This window comes from Panicum virgatum, chromosome 9K, assembly GCF_016808335.1.
Source record: "Panicum virgatum strain AP13 chromosome 9K, P.virgatum_v5, whole genome shotgun sequence".
In the NCBI taxonomy this organism is placed as follows: Eukaryota; Viridiplantae; Streptophyta; class Magnoliopsida; order Poales; family Poaceae; genus Panicum; species Panicum virgatum.
Window position 1 is genome coordinate 54,085,642 of NC_053144.1, and position 15,392 is coordinate 54,101,033.

At 46.6% G+C, this 15,392-nt stretch overlaps 3 protein-coding genes across 4 annotated transcripts; 2 read left to right on the forward strand and 1 right to left on the reverse strand.

The window, feature by feature from the left end:
• The first annotated feature begins 277 nt into the window (after positions 1–277).
• Positions 278–7,488, forward strand: LOC120652328 (beta-adaptin-like protein C). Its single transcript, XM_039930113.1, has 15 exons — positions 278–602; positions 1,579–1,776; positions 1,892–2,005; positions 2,099–2,349; positions 2,437–2,572; positions 3,922–4,101; positions 4,177–4,269; positions 4,554–4,765; positions 4,891–4,954; positions 5,042–5,221; positions 5,517–5,609; positions 5,689–6,086; positions 6,194–6,383; positions 6,473–6,676; positions 6,841–7,488. The coding sequence occupies exons 1-15, from the start codon at positions 516–518 to the stop codon at positions 7,135–7,137; spliced, it is 2,697 nt and encodes an 898-aa protein (XP_039786047.1). The 5' UTR covers positions 278–515; the 3' UTR covers positions 7,138–7,488.
• Positions 7,331–8,978, reverse strand: LOC120652331. The gene has a single exon (XM_039930117.1). The coding sequence runs from the start codon at positions 8,689–8,691 to the stop codon at positions 7,753–7,755; it is 939 nt and encodes a 312-aa protein (XP_039786051.1). The 5' UTR covers positions 8,692–8,978; the 3' UTR covers positions 7,331–7,752.
• Positions 8,979–11,871: 2,893 nt separating this feature from the next.
• Positions 11,872–15,321, forward strand: LOC120652329 (monocopper oxidase-like protein SKU5). 2 transcript variants are annotated; one of them, XM_039930114.1, is made up of 7 exons: positions 11,882–12,333; positions 12,432–12,951; positions 13,043–13,409; positions 13,500–13,865; positions 13,938–14,016; positions 14,562–14,752; positions 14,861–15,321. In XM_039930114.1, the coding sequence occupies exons 1-7, from the start codon at positions 12,193–12,195 to the stop codon at positions 14,967–14,969; spliced, it is 1,773 nt and encodes a 590-aa protein (XP_039786048.1). In that variant the 5' UTR covers positions 11,882–12,192; the 3' UTR covers positions 14,970–15,321. The 2 variants fall into 2 exon arrangements, with proteins under 2 accessions (XP_039786049.1, XP_039786048.1); XM_039930115.1 differs by lacking the exon at positions 14,861–15,321 and having other exon boundaries at positions 11,872–12,333; positions 13,500–13,671; positions 14,562–14,704.
• The last annotated feature ends 71 nt before the right edge of the window (positions 15,322–15,392 follow it).

Consider the following 15,392-nt stretch of genomic DNA (forward strand, 5'->3'; position numbering starts at 1 on the left):
TAATTGTTGCTTTTCGAATTTTTTGAACCGAAAAATAAAATACAGGTTTTTCTTTGAAAGATATTGAAGCCGGAACCTTCAAATACAGGTCTCGCGCTTAAGGTCCCGAACCTAAATAATGTGATTTTCTCTTTGAAAGTCATATCTACATATGAAACTAGGAGTAGGGATATTATAGAAAATTCTTTTCGAAATTCATTCAATCGCTTTTTTTAGATTTGAAATTCATTCATAGCAGGCACGTGAAGATTACGAAAGTCATCAGGGAAGAAAGAAAAGAAGACGAAACTGATTTTTAGCGGCACGGCAACAGCCGATCAGATCTCCACCGTCGTCGTCGTCGCCCCCCCTTCTCCCTCCCGATCTCTCGAATCGACAAAAATCCCCCGAACTCCTTTCCAGCCTCTCCCCCGCCCCCTCCGCACCCACCCGCCCCCGCGCGCGAGATCACGCGCCCCAGCACCGCGGCGAGCGGTCGTCACGCAGCGTAGGCTCGGCTCGCCGGGGCGGGCAAGATGAGCGGGCACGACTCGAAATACTTCTCCACCACCAAGAAGGGGGAGATCCCCGAGCTCAAGGAGGAGCTCAACTCCCAGTACAAGGTGCCCACCCCTGACTCGCTCTCGTTCCGTGGCCTGCTACGCCTGTGGATTGGTTCCTCTGCTCCTGGATCCAGATCTGGACGTGGCGTTGGGGGTTCCAGTCGCGGCCACTCCTAGATCTGCGGGTTTCTGTTGGTTTCTTCGTGGGGTTTGGTCGTGCTGGGGGATGGGATTTTGCTCCGGAAAGTGCACATTTCGGTGCTATGTTGGGGACGAAATGAGCTGGAATTTGCAGAATTCAGCGCTGAAGCGGGCTGCTCAAGCTGCGTTGGACCTGTTCGGACAGAAATGGGGTTGGATTAGAATGATATGAATGGATTGATCTCTGATCCATCTGAAGCTTGGACTGTAACCACTCAGTAGGAACTTGTTTGGATCATCCGATCGTTCAATTTATGCTTGGATGAATTAATGGGAGGTTAAACTGCTCATTGCTCCATCGCATTGGATTATTGTAGAAATTGCAAAGTATGCGCGTGGGTTCAGAGTGGTTCAATTTTGTCTACCATGTCCGGACATACTCTTTTTATACCCATGTACACATCTTCTCATTTCATATAGCGTAAATGATGTTTATAGCTGGAAGAAAGAAAAAGATATCCAATAGAGAACCAGTCACACCGCTTGTGTCTGCACTGTGTCATAAATAAGTTGGCTCAAGATGAATATCAAATGTCACATTTCTATCGTGGTACCAATTTATGTACTCTTTAGGCTTGTGTTGTGAGATTAGTTGAGGATTTGAAATGTGCTATGTACCGAGGTAGTTGGACCTTGTACACTGTTAATGAAAAATAAGTACCTTTGCTGAGTTTATACTATAATTATAATTGTTATTGCAAACATAAACAAATTTAGGATTCTACAATTTGTGCTGTTTTATGCCACCCATGTTTCTTGTTTTACTTTGGTTTTCAGTAGGCAAACTGTAGTTTCTACAATTTCTGATGTCTGAGCTTCGGAATGTGGCTTGCAGGACAAGAGAAAGGATGCTGTTAAGAAAGTGATTGCTGCTATGACAGTTGGAAAAGATGTCTCATCGTTGTTCACAGATGTCGTGAACTGCATGCAGACTGAGAATTTGGAGCTCAAGAAATTAGTATATTTGTATCTTATCAACTATGCTAAGAGTCAACCTGATCTTGCCATACTTGCTGTGAACACATTTGTTAAGGTTTGAAAGTATAACCATACTTGCAATTAACATTTGTGCTGGAAAAGAATATTGCTGTATTCAAACTATGGGACCTAGAGAGATCATCTAATCATTTGCTGGATGACTTCTGCAGGACTCGCAAGACCCAAATCCATTGATTCGTGCTCTGGCTGTTAGGACAATGGGTTGTATTCGTGTGGACAAAATTACAGAGTATCTTTGTGATCCACTTCAAAGATGCCTCAAGGTCTTTCTTCATTTCCTAGAACTTTGTTGAATCAAACTGAGTCCACTTCCATCTAATGATCTAAATGACCATACATGTAAATTGTTCCCACAGGATGACGATCCCTATGTGCGGAAGACTGCAGCTATTTGTGTTGCTAAGCTTTATGATATAAACGCTGAGCTAGTGGAGGACAGAGGATTTTTAGAGGCCCTTAAGGATTTAATATCTGATAATAATCCTATGGTTGTTGCAAATGCTGTTGCTGCTCTGGCAGAGATCCAAGACAGTAGTGTTCGGCCAATCTTTGAAATTACCAGCCATACACTGTCAAAGCTTCTGACAGCTCTGAATGAATGCACGGAGTATGCGACGCTTCTTGCTATATTGTGTTTCGAATTTCTTGGTAATTTTACTAAAGCAGCCCCCTTAACCTGTTGGTAAATACACAGGTGGGGCCAAGTCTTCATTTTGGATTCTTTGTCAAGATACAAAGCAGCAGATGCCAGGGAAGCAGAAAACATAGTGGAGCGAGTTACACCCCGTCTCCAACATGCAAATTGTGCGGTTGTTCTTTCTGCTGTCAAGGTACATTATATCCTGATTTCTGGAATATCGTAAGGTTTAGGCAATCTCTTGTGCACAATGTTTTACAGTTGTCCGACTAATCGCGATTAGTCGTGATTAGTCGGGCTTATCGTTCCTGTAACACCGATAAGGAGTAACGACTAGGTCTGGGCGACTAGAATTCTAGTCGTCCGATTAGTCGCGATTAGTCGGCCGACTAGGCTGAAAAACGATCAATTTTTCTGTAATGGGCCGTGTTCACTGGGCGTTTGGACTACTGGGCTGGTATTAGGCCTATTAGGTTTTAGGTATTCTCTGAAGAAGGAGATGGAGCAATGCATATTTTGCAAGAAGGTTGTTCCTTCAGGAATTAAAAGGTTCAAGCAGCACCTTGCTGGGGGTTATGGGGATGCAGTGAAATGTCCGGAAGCTCCAGAGATGGTCAGGAAAGACATGCATGCTTACTTGAAGAAGAAATCAAGAACTGTGCTTGTGCAATTAGATGAAGGTGAACAAGAGCAAGGTGCTGAAGCTGCAGAGGGTGAAAGGGGTGAAGCTGCTGAACAACCAGGAGAACAAGGAACACCAAGAGTACCGGTACCAAGTTCTGGGACAATGGTCAAGCATGCCAAGATGAAAATTGCTCAAGCTGCAATCACTTCATTCATAGTTTCTGGTCCAGTAAAACCACAAACACAGAAGTACTCCAAGTCAGTAAGTTCCATGCTTTGTGATCCACCAGTAGTAGTAGTAGCAAATAGGCATCAATCGAGGACTTCTCAACCTACTCTAAAGCACTGCATCATTGCGGTGTTCATGCTTGATATATACAATGTAATGTATAGTATACATATCATATCGGTCCTGGTATGATAGGATGACTATACAGACGACTAGGCTCGACTAATCGGCCTGATCGACGACTAATCTCGACTAATCACCTTATCGGTGCCATGGCGACTAGGTTCGACTGGACGACTGTAAAACATTGCTTGTGCAGTAACTGTAACTTAATATGAGACTGACTAGCAAGGTCCATATAGAGGTAGTTCCCAATCCTCATTACATGGTAGCTGAATTGGTAGACTTGTTTCTTTTTTCAACTTGAATTTATATCATGATGTTCCATTGCAACCAATGAACCTTGCCCTGGATTTATTTTTTTTCTCTCTTGACCTTTGAAGTCAACCAGACTACTGCTAGACTATCATTAAACTGTTGATGTCATGTAGCTACTAACAAAGCACCATTCCCTTCTCTTTTTTCATTTTGTTCTTTTTTAAAAAAAAAATTAGTCTATTTTTTTTCTGTTCTGTCCCAGATGGGAAATTTTGTAGTTTTGTTAATGCTCTTTTTCTGTGTGTTTTAAGATAATCCTTCTACAAATGGAGCTCATTACAAGCACGGATGTAGTCAGGAATCTCTGTAAGAAAATGGCGCCTCCTCTTGTTACTCTTCTGTCAGCGGAGCCTGAAATTCAGTATGTGGCTTTGAGGAACATTAATTTGATAGTTCAAAAGAGGCCTACAATACTTGCTCATGAAATTAAGGTGACATTTTTTGAGCTGTTATTCTTCGATCATGTCACAGTGTGTTCCTTAACCCAATAGTGTATTTTTCTATAGGTGTTCTTTTGCAAGTACAATGATCCTATATATGTTAAGATGGAAAAGCTGGAGATCATGATAAAGCTTGCCTCAGATCGAAACATAGATCAGGTACAGAATCAAATCTTATTTGCTTGTATGCTGCTTTTGATTATTGCTCATGTTTAATTGAAGCCAAAGATCATTTTACCTTCAGTTTTAGTCTAATGTTCCTGTCCTTGTACACAAGAGAATACAATAGAAAGCATTCTGGAATTATTCAATACCTAGACTTTAAAGTTTAAATGGTAAATTTATTGATCATATTTATGTTATTACAAAGTTAGAGTTATCTTGGTACTAAGTGATTTCTATTCATTAAGTCTACGTTCAAGCGCTTACAGAGCTTCTTGTAGGTGCTCTTGGAGTTCAAGGAGTATGCCACAGAGGTTGATGTTGACTTTGTGCGGAAAGCTGTTCGTGCTATTGGGAGATGTGCAATTAAATTGGAGCGAGCTGCTGAAAGGTGCATCAGCGTTTTGCTTGAGCTGATTAAGATAAAAGTTAACTATGTTGTTCAGGAAGCTATAATTGTTATCAAAGACATCTTCAGACGCTACCCTAACACGTGAGTCGCTTCTGCATTGATTTATGTTATACATTTTGGAACAATCAAACTATCAGAAGTCCCCTTTTTGTTCTGCACAATAAATGGTGTGTTATAATAATGTTTCTCTTTCTGAATATTTACAGGTATGAGTCTATCATTGCGACACTTTGTGAAAGCCTGGACACTTTAGATGAACCAGAGGCCAAGGTCTTAGTCAATACAAATCTTATTGATTTATTGTATTTTTGTAAGGAAAACTTATTTTATTTTTGCTCACTGACATAAATTCTCTAGGCATCAATGATTTGGATAATTGGAGAATATGCTGAAAGAATTGACAATGCTGATGAACTTCTTGAGAGCTTCTTGGAAACATTCCCTGAAGAACCAGCATTGGTTCAACTGCAGCTGCTAACTGCTACTGTTAAGTTGTTTCTTAAGAAGCCAACTGAGGGGCCACAGCAGATGATACAGGTTGCGATTTTCAGATGCTACTTTGTTTTTTTACTTATGTGTGCAATATTTCCACTTGGTTTAAGGTGTGCCTGAATATTTACTTATTTGCTATCATGGGCCCTTAACCTATCATGGATGACATGGTGGTGTGTTTGAGAGCACTGATAATAATGTTGATTGTTGTTGCAAGTATTTTCCTTTTCCTATAATGCCTTGCTTCTAAATGTTTTGGATCATCTTCAATGTTGTGATGAAAAATCACATTCAATGCCTACCACAGTTCACTGCTAAATTGGATAAATATTGCCTGTAGGCTGTTCTCAATAATGCAACAGTTGAAACAGACAATCCTGATTTGAGGGATCGAGCTTACATATACTGGCGACTTCTTTCTACGGATCCTGAGGTATTTCATGTTTGCAATTTTTGATCCAATATTTATGAGATATCCACCCAGCTGCTGAGCTATGTTTGGCTTTCTGCAGGCTGCAAAAGATGTTGTTTTGGCGGAGAAACCTGTGATTAGTGATGACTCCAACCAGCTTGACTCATCACTTCTTGATGAGCTGCTAGCAAACATTTCTACCCTTTCGTCAGTTTATCACAAGCCTCCAGAATCATTTGTCAGCCATGTTAAGGCAGCACCTAGGCCGGATGATGAGGAATTTCCAGATACAGCTGAAACAGGGTATTCAGAGTCACCATCACAGGGAGTTGATGGGGCATCACCGTCCTCAAGTGTCGGCACTTCTTCTAATGTACCTGTGAAACAGCCCGCAGCTGGATCCCCGCCTGCTCCTGCTGCAATGCCAGACCTTTTAGGTGATCTTATGGGCATGGATAATGCTATTGTCCCTGTCGATGAACCTGCAGCTCCTTCTGGGTAAGTAAAATTTTTATAGTTTTTTTATGTGATTTCTACTCTGCCACCTATCCATTTTGTGTCTTGTAAAGTATCTAACCGTACTGATATGTCATTTCTTTTTGCAGCCCTCCGCTACCTGTTTTGTTGCCTTCGACTACTGGCCAAGGGCTGCAGATTAGTGCACAACCAACACGACGTGATGGCCAGATATATTATGATATATCCTTCGAGAATGGAACCCAGGGTGTCCTAGATGGATTTATGATTCAGTTTAACAAGAACACATTTGGTCTTGCTGCTGGCGAAGCACTTAAGGTGCCACAGTGTTTATATTCAATAAGTTACACCAGTAACCTTTTAGTTTTTGTTTCATGGACTGAACTTGATGTCTTTCTGTGATTAAGGTTCCTCCACTACAACCAGGAGCATCAGCAAGGACACTTCTTCAAATGGTGCCGTTCCAGAATATCTCCCCTGGTGCACCAAACTCGCTACTGCAGGTGGCTGTGAAAAATAACCAGCAGCCAGTGTGGTACTTCAATGACAAAATTCCGCTGCATGTTTTCTTCGTTGAAGATGGAAAGATGGAGCGAGACAGTTTTCTCGAGGTAAAAAACTAAAACTTTGTGTGGTTTTCCTTTTTCCTTTTTTTTTTCTTGTTTGGGCATTGCTTGCAGTGGTAATTGATTTAAGTCAGTCAACAGTTGGTTCAAGTCATCCATGTTTTGATTCTTTCAAATGACGTTTGAAATGATTTTTTTGCTGGCTGTAGGCCTGGAAATCTTTACCTGATGACCACGAGTTTACAAAAGAATTCCCTGGCTCGGTCATCAGCAGCGTAGATGCAACTGTCGAACGCCTTGCAGCAGCAAATGTGTTCTTTATAGCCAAAAGGAAAAATGCAAACATGGATGTTCTGTATCTATCGGCCAAGATGCCCCGTGGAATCCCCTTCCTTATAGAGATTACAGCAGTGGTGGGTGTTCCTGGTGTAAAGTGTGCAGTCAAAACGCCGAACAAGGAGATGGTCCCTCTATTCTTTGAAGCTATGGAGGCTCATACCAAGTGAGGACAGTGTTAATTGATCGGTGTGTCTACCAAAATCTTGATCAGTTGATGAGCTGCTACAGGCCTTTGGATGCGGGAATTTTTTTCACGGAAGCTGGTGTGAAATGGATTTGTTGTTTTTGTATTATTAGATTACAGTATTCAAACTGCTAGTTTCCTGGTTCCAAAGTTTTCCCCCATAAATACTGGAGATGTTCTTTTCTCAGCATGATTTGTATATTTGCCCATTTGGGCTCGAACTTGTTTCTTCTTGTTATGCATAGCATATGAATGAAATATGACTAGTTTTCAACTGATAGCTGATGTAAAAGGGATACAATGTTGTTTTGCTTTACCCTAGACTAACTTCTGCTATCTCATTCTCATCTTCAATGTAATGACCAACTAAGAGCAGCTGAGTAAGAACTGAAGGTGTTTTCTTCCGACAAGCGCAATGCATGCTTCTGATAAGCATTATTATTAAACCTGAACCTGGCTTGTACTGAAAATCAAGGGGAACATGAAATCTGGTATAAAAAAAAAGAAAACAGCTCAAACATCAGATGCTAGTATGCTACAAACACATCAAGCCAGAATTAAAAGCAGCCCCACTGCTGCTATCGCCAGGCGCTCGTCCCTACCGGCTACCGTCCTGTGCGCGCATCTGCGGCGGCAACCCCCGTGTCGACGCTGGCCGCTGCTGCGGCGGCGTCCCGGACCGCAGCCCCTGGTCCAGCATCACGGCGCGCGCGACACTGGACACGGGCGTGCCACCGTCCACCGCCCGCTGGTACCCCTCGTCGCCCTCCACTTCCCCGCCGCTGAACGCGAGGCGGACGAGGCGCTGCACGTCCCGGGGCGTGAGCTCGTGCTGGTCCCCCGGCTCGGGCCCGTCGGCGCGCGCCTCGAAGCCCGACAGCAGCAGCGTGCCGTCGCTCGGCCCGCCCGCCCGCGCGAGGGCGCCGTCAAACGGCCGCGCCGAGAACTGGCCACAGCCGTCGTCTCCGTCGTCGTCGCCGAGGTCGTGCCCGTGCTGCCAGTCGCCGCCGTCCGACTTGCTGCGGTTCCAGGACTCCTCGTCGAACTCCAGGTCGCTGCCGGTCTCCTCGCTGCCCGGCTCCAGCTCGGGCTCCTCCTCGTCCTCCTCGTCGAATGAGTCAACGAACAGGATGCGGAGGCGGAACTCAACGCCGCCGAGCTGGCCCCCCTCCTCCGCGCACCTCTCCCGGACGCGCGCGGCGGCCTCCCTGGCCTCCGGCGCGACCTCCGGGCGCAGCGTCGGGTGGTCGAGCCCGGCCAGCAGCTCCTCGAACGCGCGGTCGACCGCCGCCGCGTCGCGGAGGTCGGCGAGGGGGACGCGGCATGCGGCGTCCTCCATCGTGTCCACCTCATCGGCGCCGGCGCCGGCGCCGCCGCCGCCGCAGCGGTAGCTCCGCTCGACAGTGAGCCGGAAAGTCACCGCCTCAGCCTCCGCCTCGGATGCGGTGATGGGCGACGGCGTTGTGATCGCCGGGATCACGACCAGGGACACCGTCTTGTCGTCTCGCGCGAGCAGCACGAGCTCCTCCGCCGCCATCGTCGTGTAGCTCGCGACAGCCCAGCGCTGTTAGCTAGCACTCTAGCAGTCTAGCTGACGAGGGAGATAAGCTTGCACCGAGATCTGGTGCAGTTGCCGGTTGGCCTGACAAGCCTAGAGTTTATAGAGACGGTTTCCCCCCGAATCCGATTCAAATTCACCTCCAACCCCGTTCGAATTGCTTTCCGATCCATAGCAGTTCTCCGTAGCAGTTAGCAACGTTTCGGTCTAGCCGACTACGATACGATAGCCGGCTGGAATTAGGGGTGGTTTCCCCCATTTAATTCCGAGAAAAAAAGAATGGCGTACTAGCTTTTCAAAAAGAACTGAAGAACGTGACGGTTAGCTTACGTCGGTTGCTTTATCAAGTTGTTTGCATCATATGTGTGGATGTCAGTGAGCGGGTGTTCCTGACCCCAAACTCCAAATTAGATTGCAGCACGACGGAGATCTGCGCCGTGTTTAGTTCTAAAAATCAAAATTTCAAAAAAAAATTCCGACACTTGTACGAAGACATAAATCTAGATGAAATAAAAAACACATTGCACAGTTTGCATGTAAATCACGAGACGAATCTAATAAACTAATCAGACCGTAATTAGACGGTAAATTGCTACAGTAATGCTACAGTAAACAATCTCTAATGACATATTAATTATGCTCATTAGATTCGTCTCGCGATTTACAGACGATTTCTATAATTTATTTTATAATTAGTCTACGTTTAACACTTCAAATATAGAAAGATGCTATTTCGAAAACTTAAACACGGCCCGTCAAAACGTACATCACCTGGCAAAATCGGAGATGGGACCGGGGGGTCGGGGTAGGGGTGGGCAAAATATAACCGAAACCGATTAACCGAACCGAACCGAACCGCTTTAATCGCAAAAGTCGGTTAATTCGGTTAACGGTTAATTTTGCGGTTAAATTTTTTGAGATATTCTTTAACCGCATATTATTTCGGTTTTGATGTGCCACTAACCGATTTAACCGAATTAACCGATTTAGCAAGTTGAGTGTAATATGTATTTATCTTATGTCTTAAATATATGTATAATCATGTGAGATATCAAGAATTCTTGTTTTCATAATTAAGATATCTAAGTGAGGCTACATTAATTGTTTTTCTAGCTTTCTAAGCTTATTTTAGTGGCCAATAGCTTGTAGTTGATGTCATAATTTCATTCTAATTTGTTTGTTATTTATGTATTGTATACATTACGGTTAACCGCAAAACCGAACCGATTTAACCGCAACCGAATTTACGCGGTTAAAAAATTTCTAGCTACAATTTTGGTTAAAAATTTGTCATAACCGAAATATTTCAAAACCGAATTAACCGAATCGATTTAACCACACTAACCGAATGCCCAGCCTAGGTCGGGGGGGGGGGGGGAGATGCTACGCACTTGCTTGCCGCAGTCAGTGATGCGGACACCGTTGACCGAACAGTACGCATGCCAAAAACACCGAGCGGGCCCAGTTGCGCAGCGATGTAGGCGTGGGCTGTGGCGTGCGGCGTGCGCGAACCGGCGCGGGAATCTGGGAGACGCGCAGACCCCTCAAAAAAAAAAAACTGTGAGACGCGCAGGATCATATGCGAGGGCGCGGACTCTAGCGTATTTTCAGTCTGTTCGTTGTCCTGTGTCGTGGTTAGTGCTGATGTGTTGTGAGAGAAAATCACTACTGTTTGGTTGACTGGTGGCTGCTGGCTAATACTGATTAAGTATGAGAAAAAAATATTATTGGCTAGATGCAGCGAACGTGTTTTGTGCGCATCCGGGCCGGAGGCATCCCGCGCCCGCCGGTACGCCTCGTTGCCCTCCACGTTGGCGTCAGCTCGTGCTGCTACCCCGGCCCGGGCCCGTCGGCTCGCGTCGCGAAGCCGAGAACTGGCCGCCGCCGTTGCTGAGGCAGCCTGCCCGTGCTCGTACTGCCACACGCCGCCGTCCGACTCCGACTGTGGCCGCACTGCACGAGTGCGGCGTCGGCGTCGAACTGGCCATCGTCGCTGCTGGGGGCGACCTGACCGTGCTCCTACAGAGTGTCGCCGGCGCCCGACCTGCCGCGCTCCCGCACTCCTTGTCGAACTCCAGGTCGCTTCCGACCACCTCGCCTCCGACTCTCTCTCAAACTCCTCCGGCGTCAGGTGGCGCTGCTCCGGCGAACTTCCACGAAGATTCTGACGAAGATAGTAGTATTTACTAATAACATCCTGAGTTGAATCTAGACTATTGATCGCAATCCAAAATTTTACAAAATACATCCTATAATGTAAAAGGTCTCTAATTTGGGATCGTGATTATGGGTCCCGAACCGAATATTTACAAAAGACTCCACATATTTTCATTTAACCCCTAATTTACAAAATGCCTCTAATATTTAGGTATCGGGTTCTCCTCTCACCCCGTTCAGCACCGCACGCCGCCGCCGCCGTTCTCCGTCCCCGCGGAAAGGCAGAGCGCCAAGCCTCATCTATCAACCCACCAAGGCACCAATCACCACCCGCTCAAAACGAGCACCCCAAAAGATCCCTAACCATGCGCTCTCGCAGGTCCATCTAAGCAGAGACATATCTGTGGAAGTGTGGAGACATCAGGGCTGCTGCGCCTCCGATGGGGGCGGCCACTGTCTCTGTCTGCTTGCTAGCCACACAAGCGGCTCGCTGGAATGCTGCAGCCGTGGTGTTTGCAATTGCAAAGTTTCACTCTGTTCACTACATCCAACTAATATTATTTTTTTCTCACACCAAACCAACATCAGCCAGCAACCACCAGTCAGTCAACAATACTTTTCTCTCACAATAAAATAGCACCAACCACAGCACAGCGAACAGAGTCTTTGCGGCGGGCGGCTGCAGGGTGGTAGTAAAAACTCTACCAGAGTATTTTAAGGACTAGAGAGGGAGCCCTTCCATCCAGGTACGTAAAAACTCTCTAAAAAAAAACTTCCAGGTACATACTACTACACAAGAGTAAGACGGTGTCTGTCTGGTTCAAAAAAACGAAAAAGAAAAACAACAAAAACGGTGGGCTGCAGGCTGGCGCTGGCCTCTAGCAAAGTTGGCCCGATCCGTTGTCGCCCAGACCGACCGTTGGGCTGGCTGAGCTCAAAGCGAAAGGACAAGCCGCCGGTTCTTTCCAGAGTGGAGCGGAGAAGCCGCGGCTTCTTTTCCTCCGCATCCCCCGGCAGCCGCTGCCGCTGCCGCTGCTTTCCTTCCCGTCTCCGCTCCACTCTCCCAGTCTCCCCTCCGCCTCGCTGCTCGCTCTCCGCCAGCGCCAGCCGTCTCCTCGATCCCGGCATCACCGGCGTGGGAGCGTAGGCTCGCTTGCCTCAGGGTTGGGCTCCGCTTTGGGATTGATTTGGTTCCGCCGACCGGCCTCCGGATTCGAGGCCGAGCTCCGCTGTGGCTTGCCGGCTCGTCGCCAGCGATTCGAATTCGAATCCAGAGGAACGAGATCGACGGCGCCGCCGGGACCGAGCGAGTTCCGGCCGCCAATGCCGCCGCCGCTCCTTCTCCTGCTCCTCCTGCTGGCCGCGTCGACGGCGCCGGCGCCGGCGCGGGCGGGGGACCCCTACGCCTACTACGACTGGGAGGTGTCGTACGTCTCCGCGCAGCCGCTCGGCGTCAAGCAGAAGGTGCCGTCCATTCCCCTCTCTCCCCTAGCCCTCTCCCATAGCATAGCAGCAACAGCCAACGGTGGCCATCGACACTGACGCCGGCGATGGCGCACCAGGTGATTGGCATCAACGGGCAGTTCCCGGGCCCGCCGCTGAACGTGACGACCAACTGGAACGTGGTGGTGAACGTCCGCAACGCGCTGGACGAGCCGCTGCTGCTCACCTGGAACGGCGTGCAGCAGCGCAAGACCGCGTGGCAGGACGGCGTGCTCGGCACCAACTGCGCCATCCCCGCGGGGTGGAACTGGACCTACGCGTTCCAGGTCAAGGACCAGGTCGGCAGCTTCTTCTACTTCCCCTCCACGCCGCTGCACCGCGCCGCCGGGGGTTACGGCGGCATCACCATCAACAACCGCGACGTCATACCCATCCCCTTCGGGTTCCCCGACGGGGACATCACGCTCTTTATCGGTGACTGGTATAACCGCGGCCACAAGGAGCTCAGGAGAGCGCTCGACGGTGGCACCTTGCTGGGCGCCCCAGATGGCGTGCTCATAAACGGATTGGGACCCTACCAGTACAACACGTCTCTGGTTCCGCCGGGGATCGTCTATGAGCGGATCAATGTCGAGCCAGGTTGGCATTGGCATTGGCATTTTAATTTCTATTTGCTGCACTAGATGGAGAGTGGATGGAATCAATAGTATCATCTCGATTGTCATTTCAGGGAAAACTTACAGGTTCCGGGTACACAATGTTGGCGTTTCCACAAGCCTCAACTTCAGGATCCAGAAACATAACCTGCTCCTTGTGGAGACCGAAGGCTCCTACACCTCACAGCAGAACTACACCAATTTGGACATCCATGTTGGCCAGTCATACTCCTTCTTGGTCACCATGGATCAGAATGCCAGCACTGATTACTATGTGGTCGCAAGCGCCCGCTTTGTTGGTGCTGCCGTTGTTGATAAATTGACTGGCGTTGCTATTCTACATTATTCCAACTCCCAGGGTCCTGCCTCCGGCCCTCTTCCAGATCCCCCGAATGATCAGTACGACACATCATTCTCTATAAATCAAGCAAGATCCATCAGGTACTTCAGTAGATTTTGCACTATCCTATTCATGAGTTCGTAAATGGGTTTGCTCACACAATATATCCTCCAACTTTTGTGCTGTTTCAGATGGAATGTTACAGCTGGTGGTGCTCGGCCCAATCCGCAAGGTTCATTCCATTATGGTGACATTACAGTGACAGATGTGTATCTATTACAGAGTAGATTACCTGAGCTCATCGATGGGAAGCTGTGTTCTACTCTGAATGAGATTTCTTACATTGCTCCATCGACTCCTTTGGTACTTGCTCAACTATTCAATGTGCCAGGAGTCTACAAATTGGATTTTCCTAACCATCCAATGAACCGACTACCAAAAGTTGATACATCTATTATAAATGGAACCTATAAGGGCTTCATGGAGATTATATTCCAAAACAATGCCACATCTGTGCAGAGTTACCACTTGGATGGCTATGCATTCTTTGTTGTTGGGTAATGCAGAAGTGATACTCCCCTCTTTTTTATCCAGATCTGCTTTGATTCCTTACGGTTGTTTGTTCTCAGGATGGACTATGGATTATGGACAGAAAACAGTCGTGGCATCTATAACAAATGGGATGGTGTTGCACGCTCTACAATCCAGGTGATGAAACTGTTCTTTATGGATTTCCAAGTTAACCATCACAGTATTGTAGTATTGAAATAAACCTACTTTAATATTAATCGCATACAACACAACTAACAACAAGTCAATTATTAGCTGTAGTTTTAGTATTAGTGCGAGTGGCAGGTAGCAGCTCAATTATCTGCATGGTATTGTCTGAAGACATCCTGTAGTGGTTTGAGTAAATTCATTGACATCATATTTAGATATATATAGGAATTTAGATAATTAGTTCCTTTGTTTAAGCAGCTTCTGTGACATGGGGACCCCTAAGTTTACAGAAAGTGACATGGTGTAAATTCTGATGGTAAACCATAAGATTGGTTTTAGGCAGCCACATGTGATTGCTTTATCCTGACATATTTTTTGTGCTTAGGAATTAGGATGAATCTAGGCTTCAGGTATAATAAATCTCTGTAATCTATAAATAGTTCTGTGAATTTCCTTTGCGAGGCATCGTTGCAGTGTTCTACAGCCTTTAGCTTGGCATGCCTTTGATTGGGACTGTGCCTACTTGATTGCAGGTATTCCCAGGGGCTTGGACAGCTGTTCTTGTGTTTCTGGACAATGCAGGCATATGGAATTTGCGTGTGCAGAATCTTGACACTTGGTACTTGGGGCAAGAAGTGTACATCAATGTGGTTAACCCAGAGGACAACAGTAGCACTCTTCCTGATAACGCAATTTTCTGTGGTGCACTCTCAAGCCTACAAAAGTGAGCATCCTGTGACTGCATTGTATAAAGTTTGCACCTCAAGCACAGGTTTTACTTATTCCTACCTGTTCTTACGTAACACTTGGTGTCTATTTTTCCTCTCTGCAGAGAGCAATCTCATAGATTTGTGTATTCAGAAGCTTCGCCGGTTGCCCCGTGGAGGAACATGGTTTCTTTCCTGTTTTTGTTGGCATCCTTCACTACATGGTTGCAATGATCCTATCCACACCTTCAGTTCGTCTACTGCAGGTATGAAACACCCGGGGGAAATTGCTAGTTTTGGGAGAAAGCCGGCCTGGATGATGTCAATTTGATGATTCTTATCTAGAGTTTGGTGGTTGATTTGGCTAGCGTCGAGTGACCTGAATGCAACTCCCAAAAGTGGGAGAGATGCAGAGGGGTGGGGTAAAAAAAAATTTCCCCTGGACAAGTGCAGGTAAATAATGCACTTGGTGTTGGCGGGTGAGTTGATTATTCTGTATGTAATTCGACTGGTTAATCGATTAAAGACCACTATTGTTTTACTTATAGTCGAATACAAATAAAATGCAAATCGTGTTGAAGTTGTAGTGATGTCGAGCTCAATCTGCCTGCCTCGATAGTCATGTACCGGTTCAAATTCAAGCATCTGACAGCACGT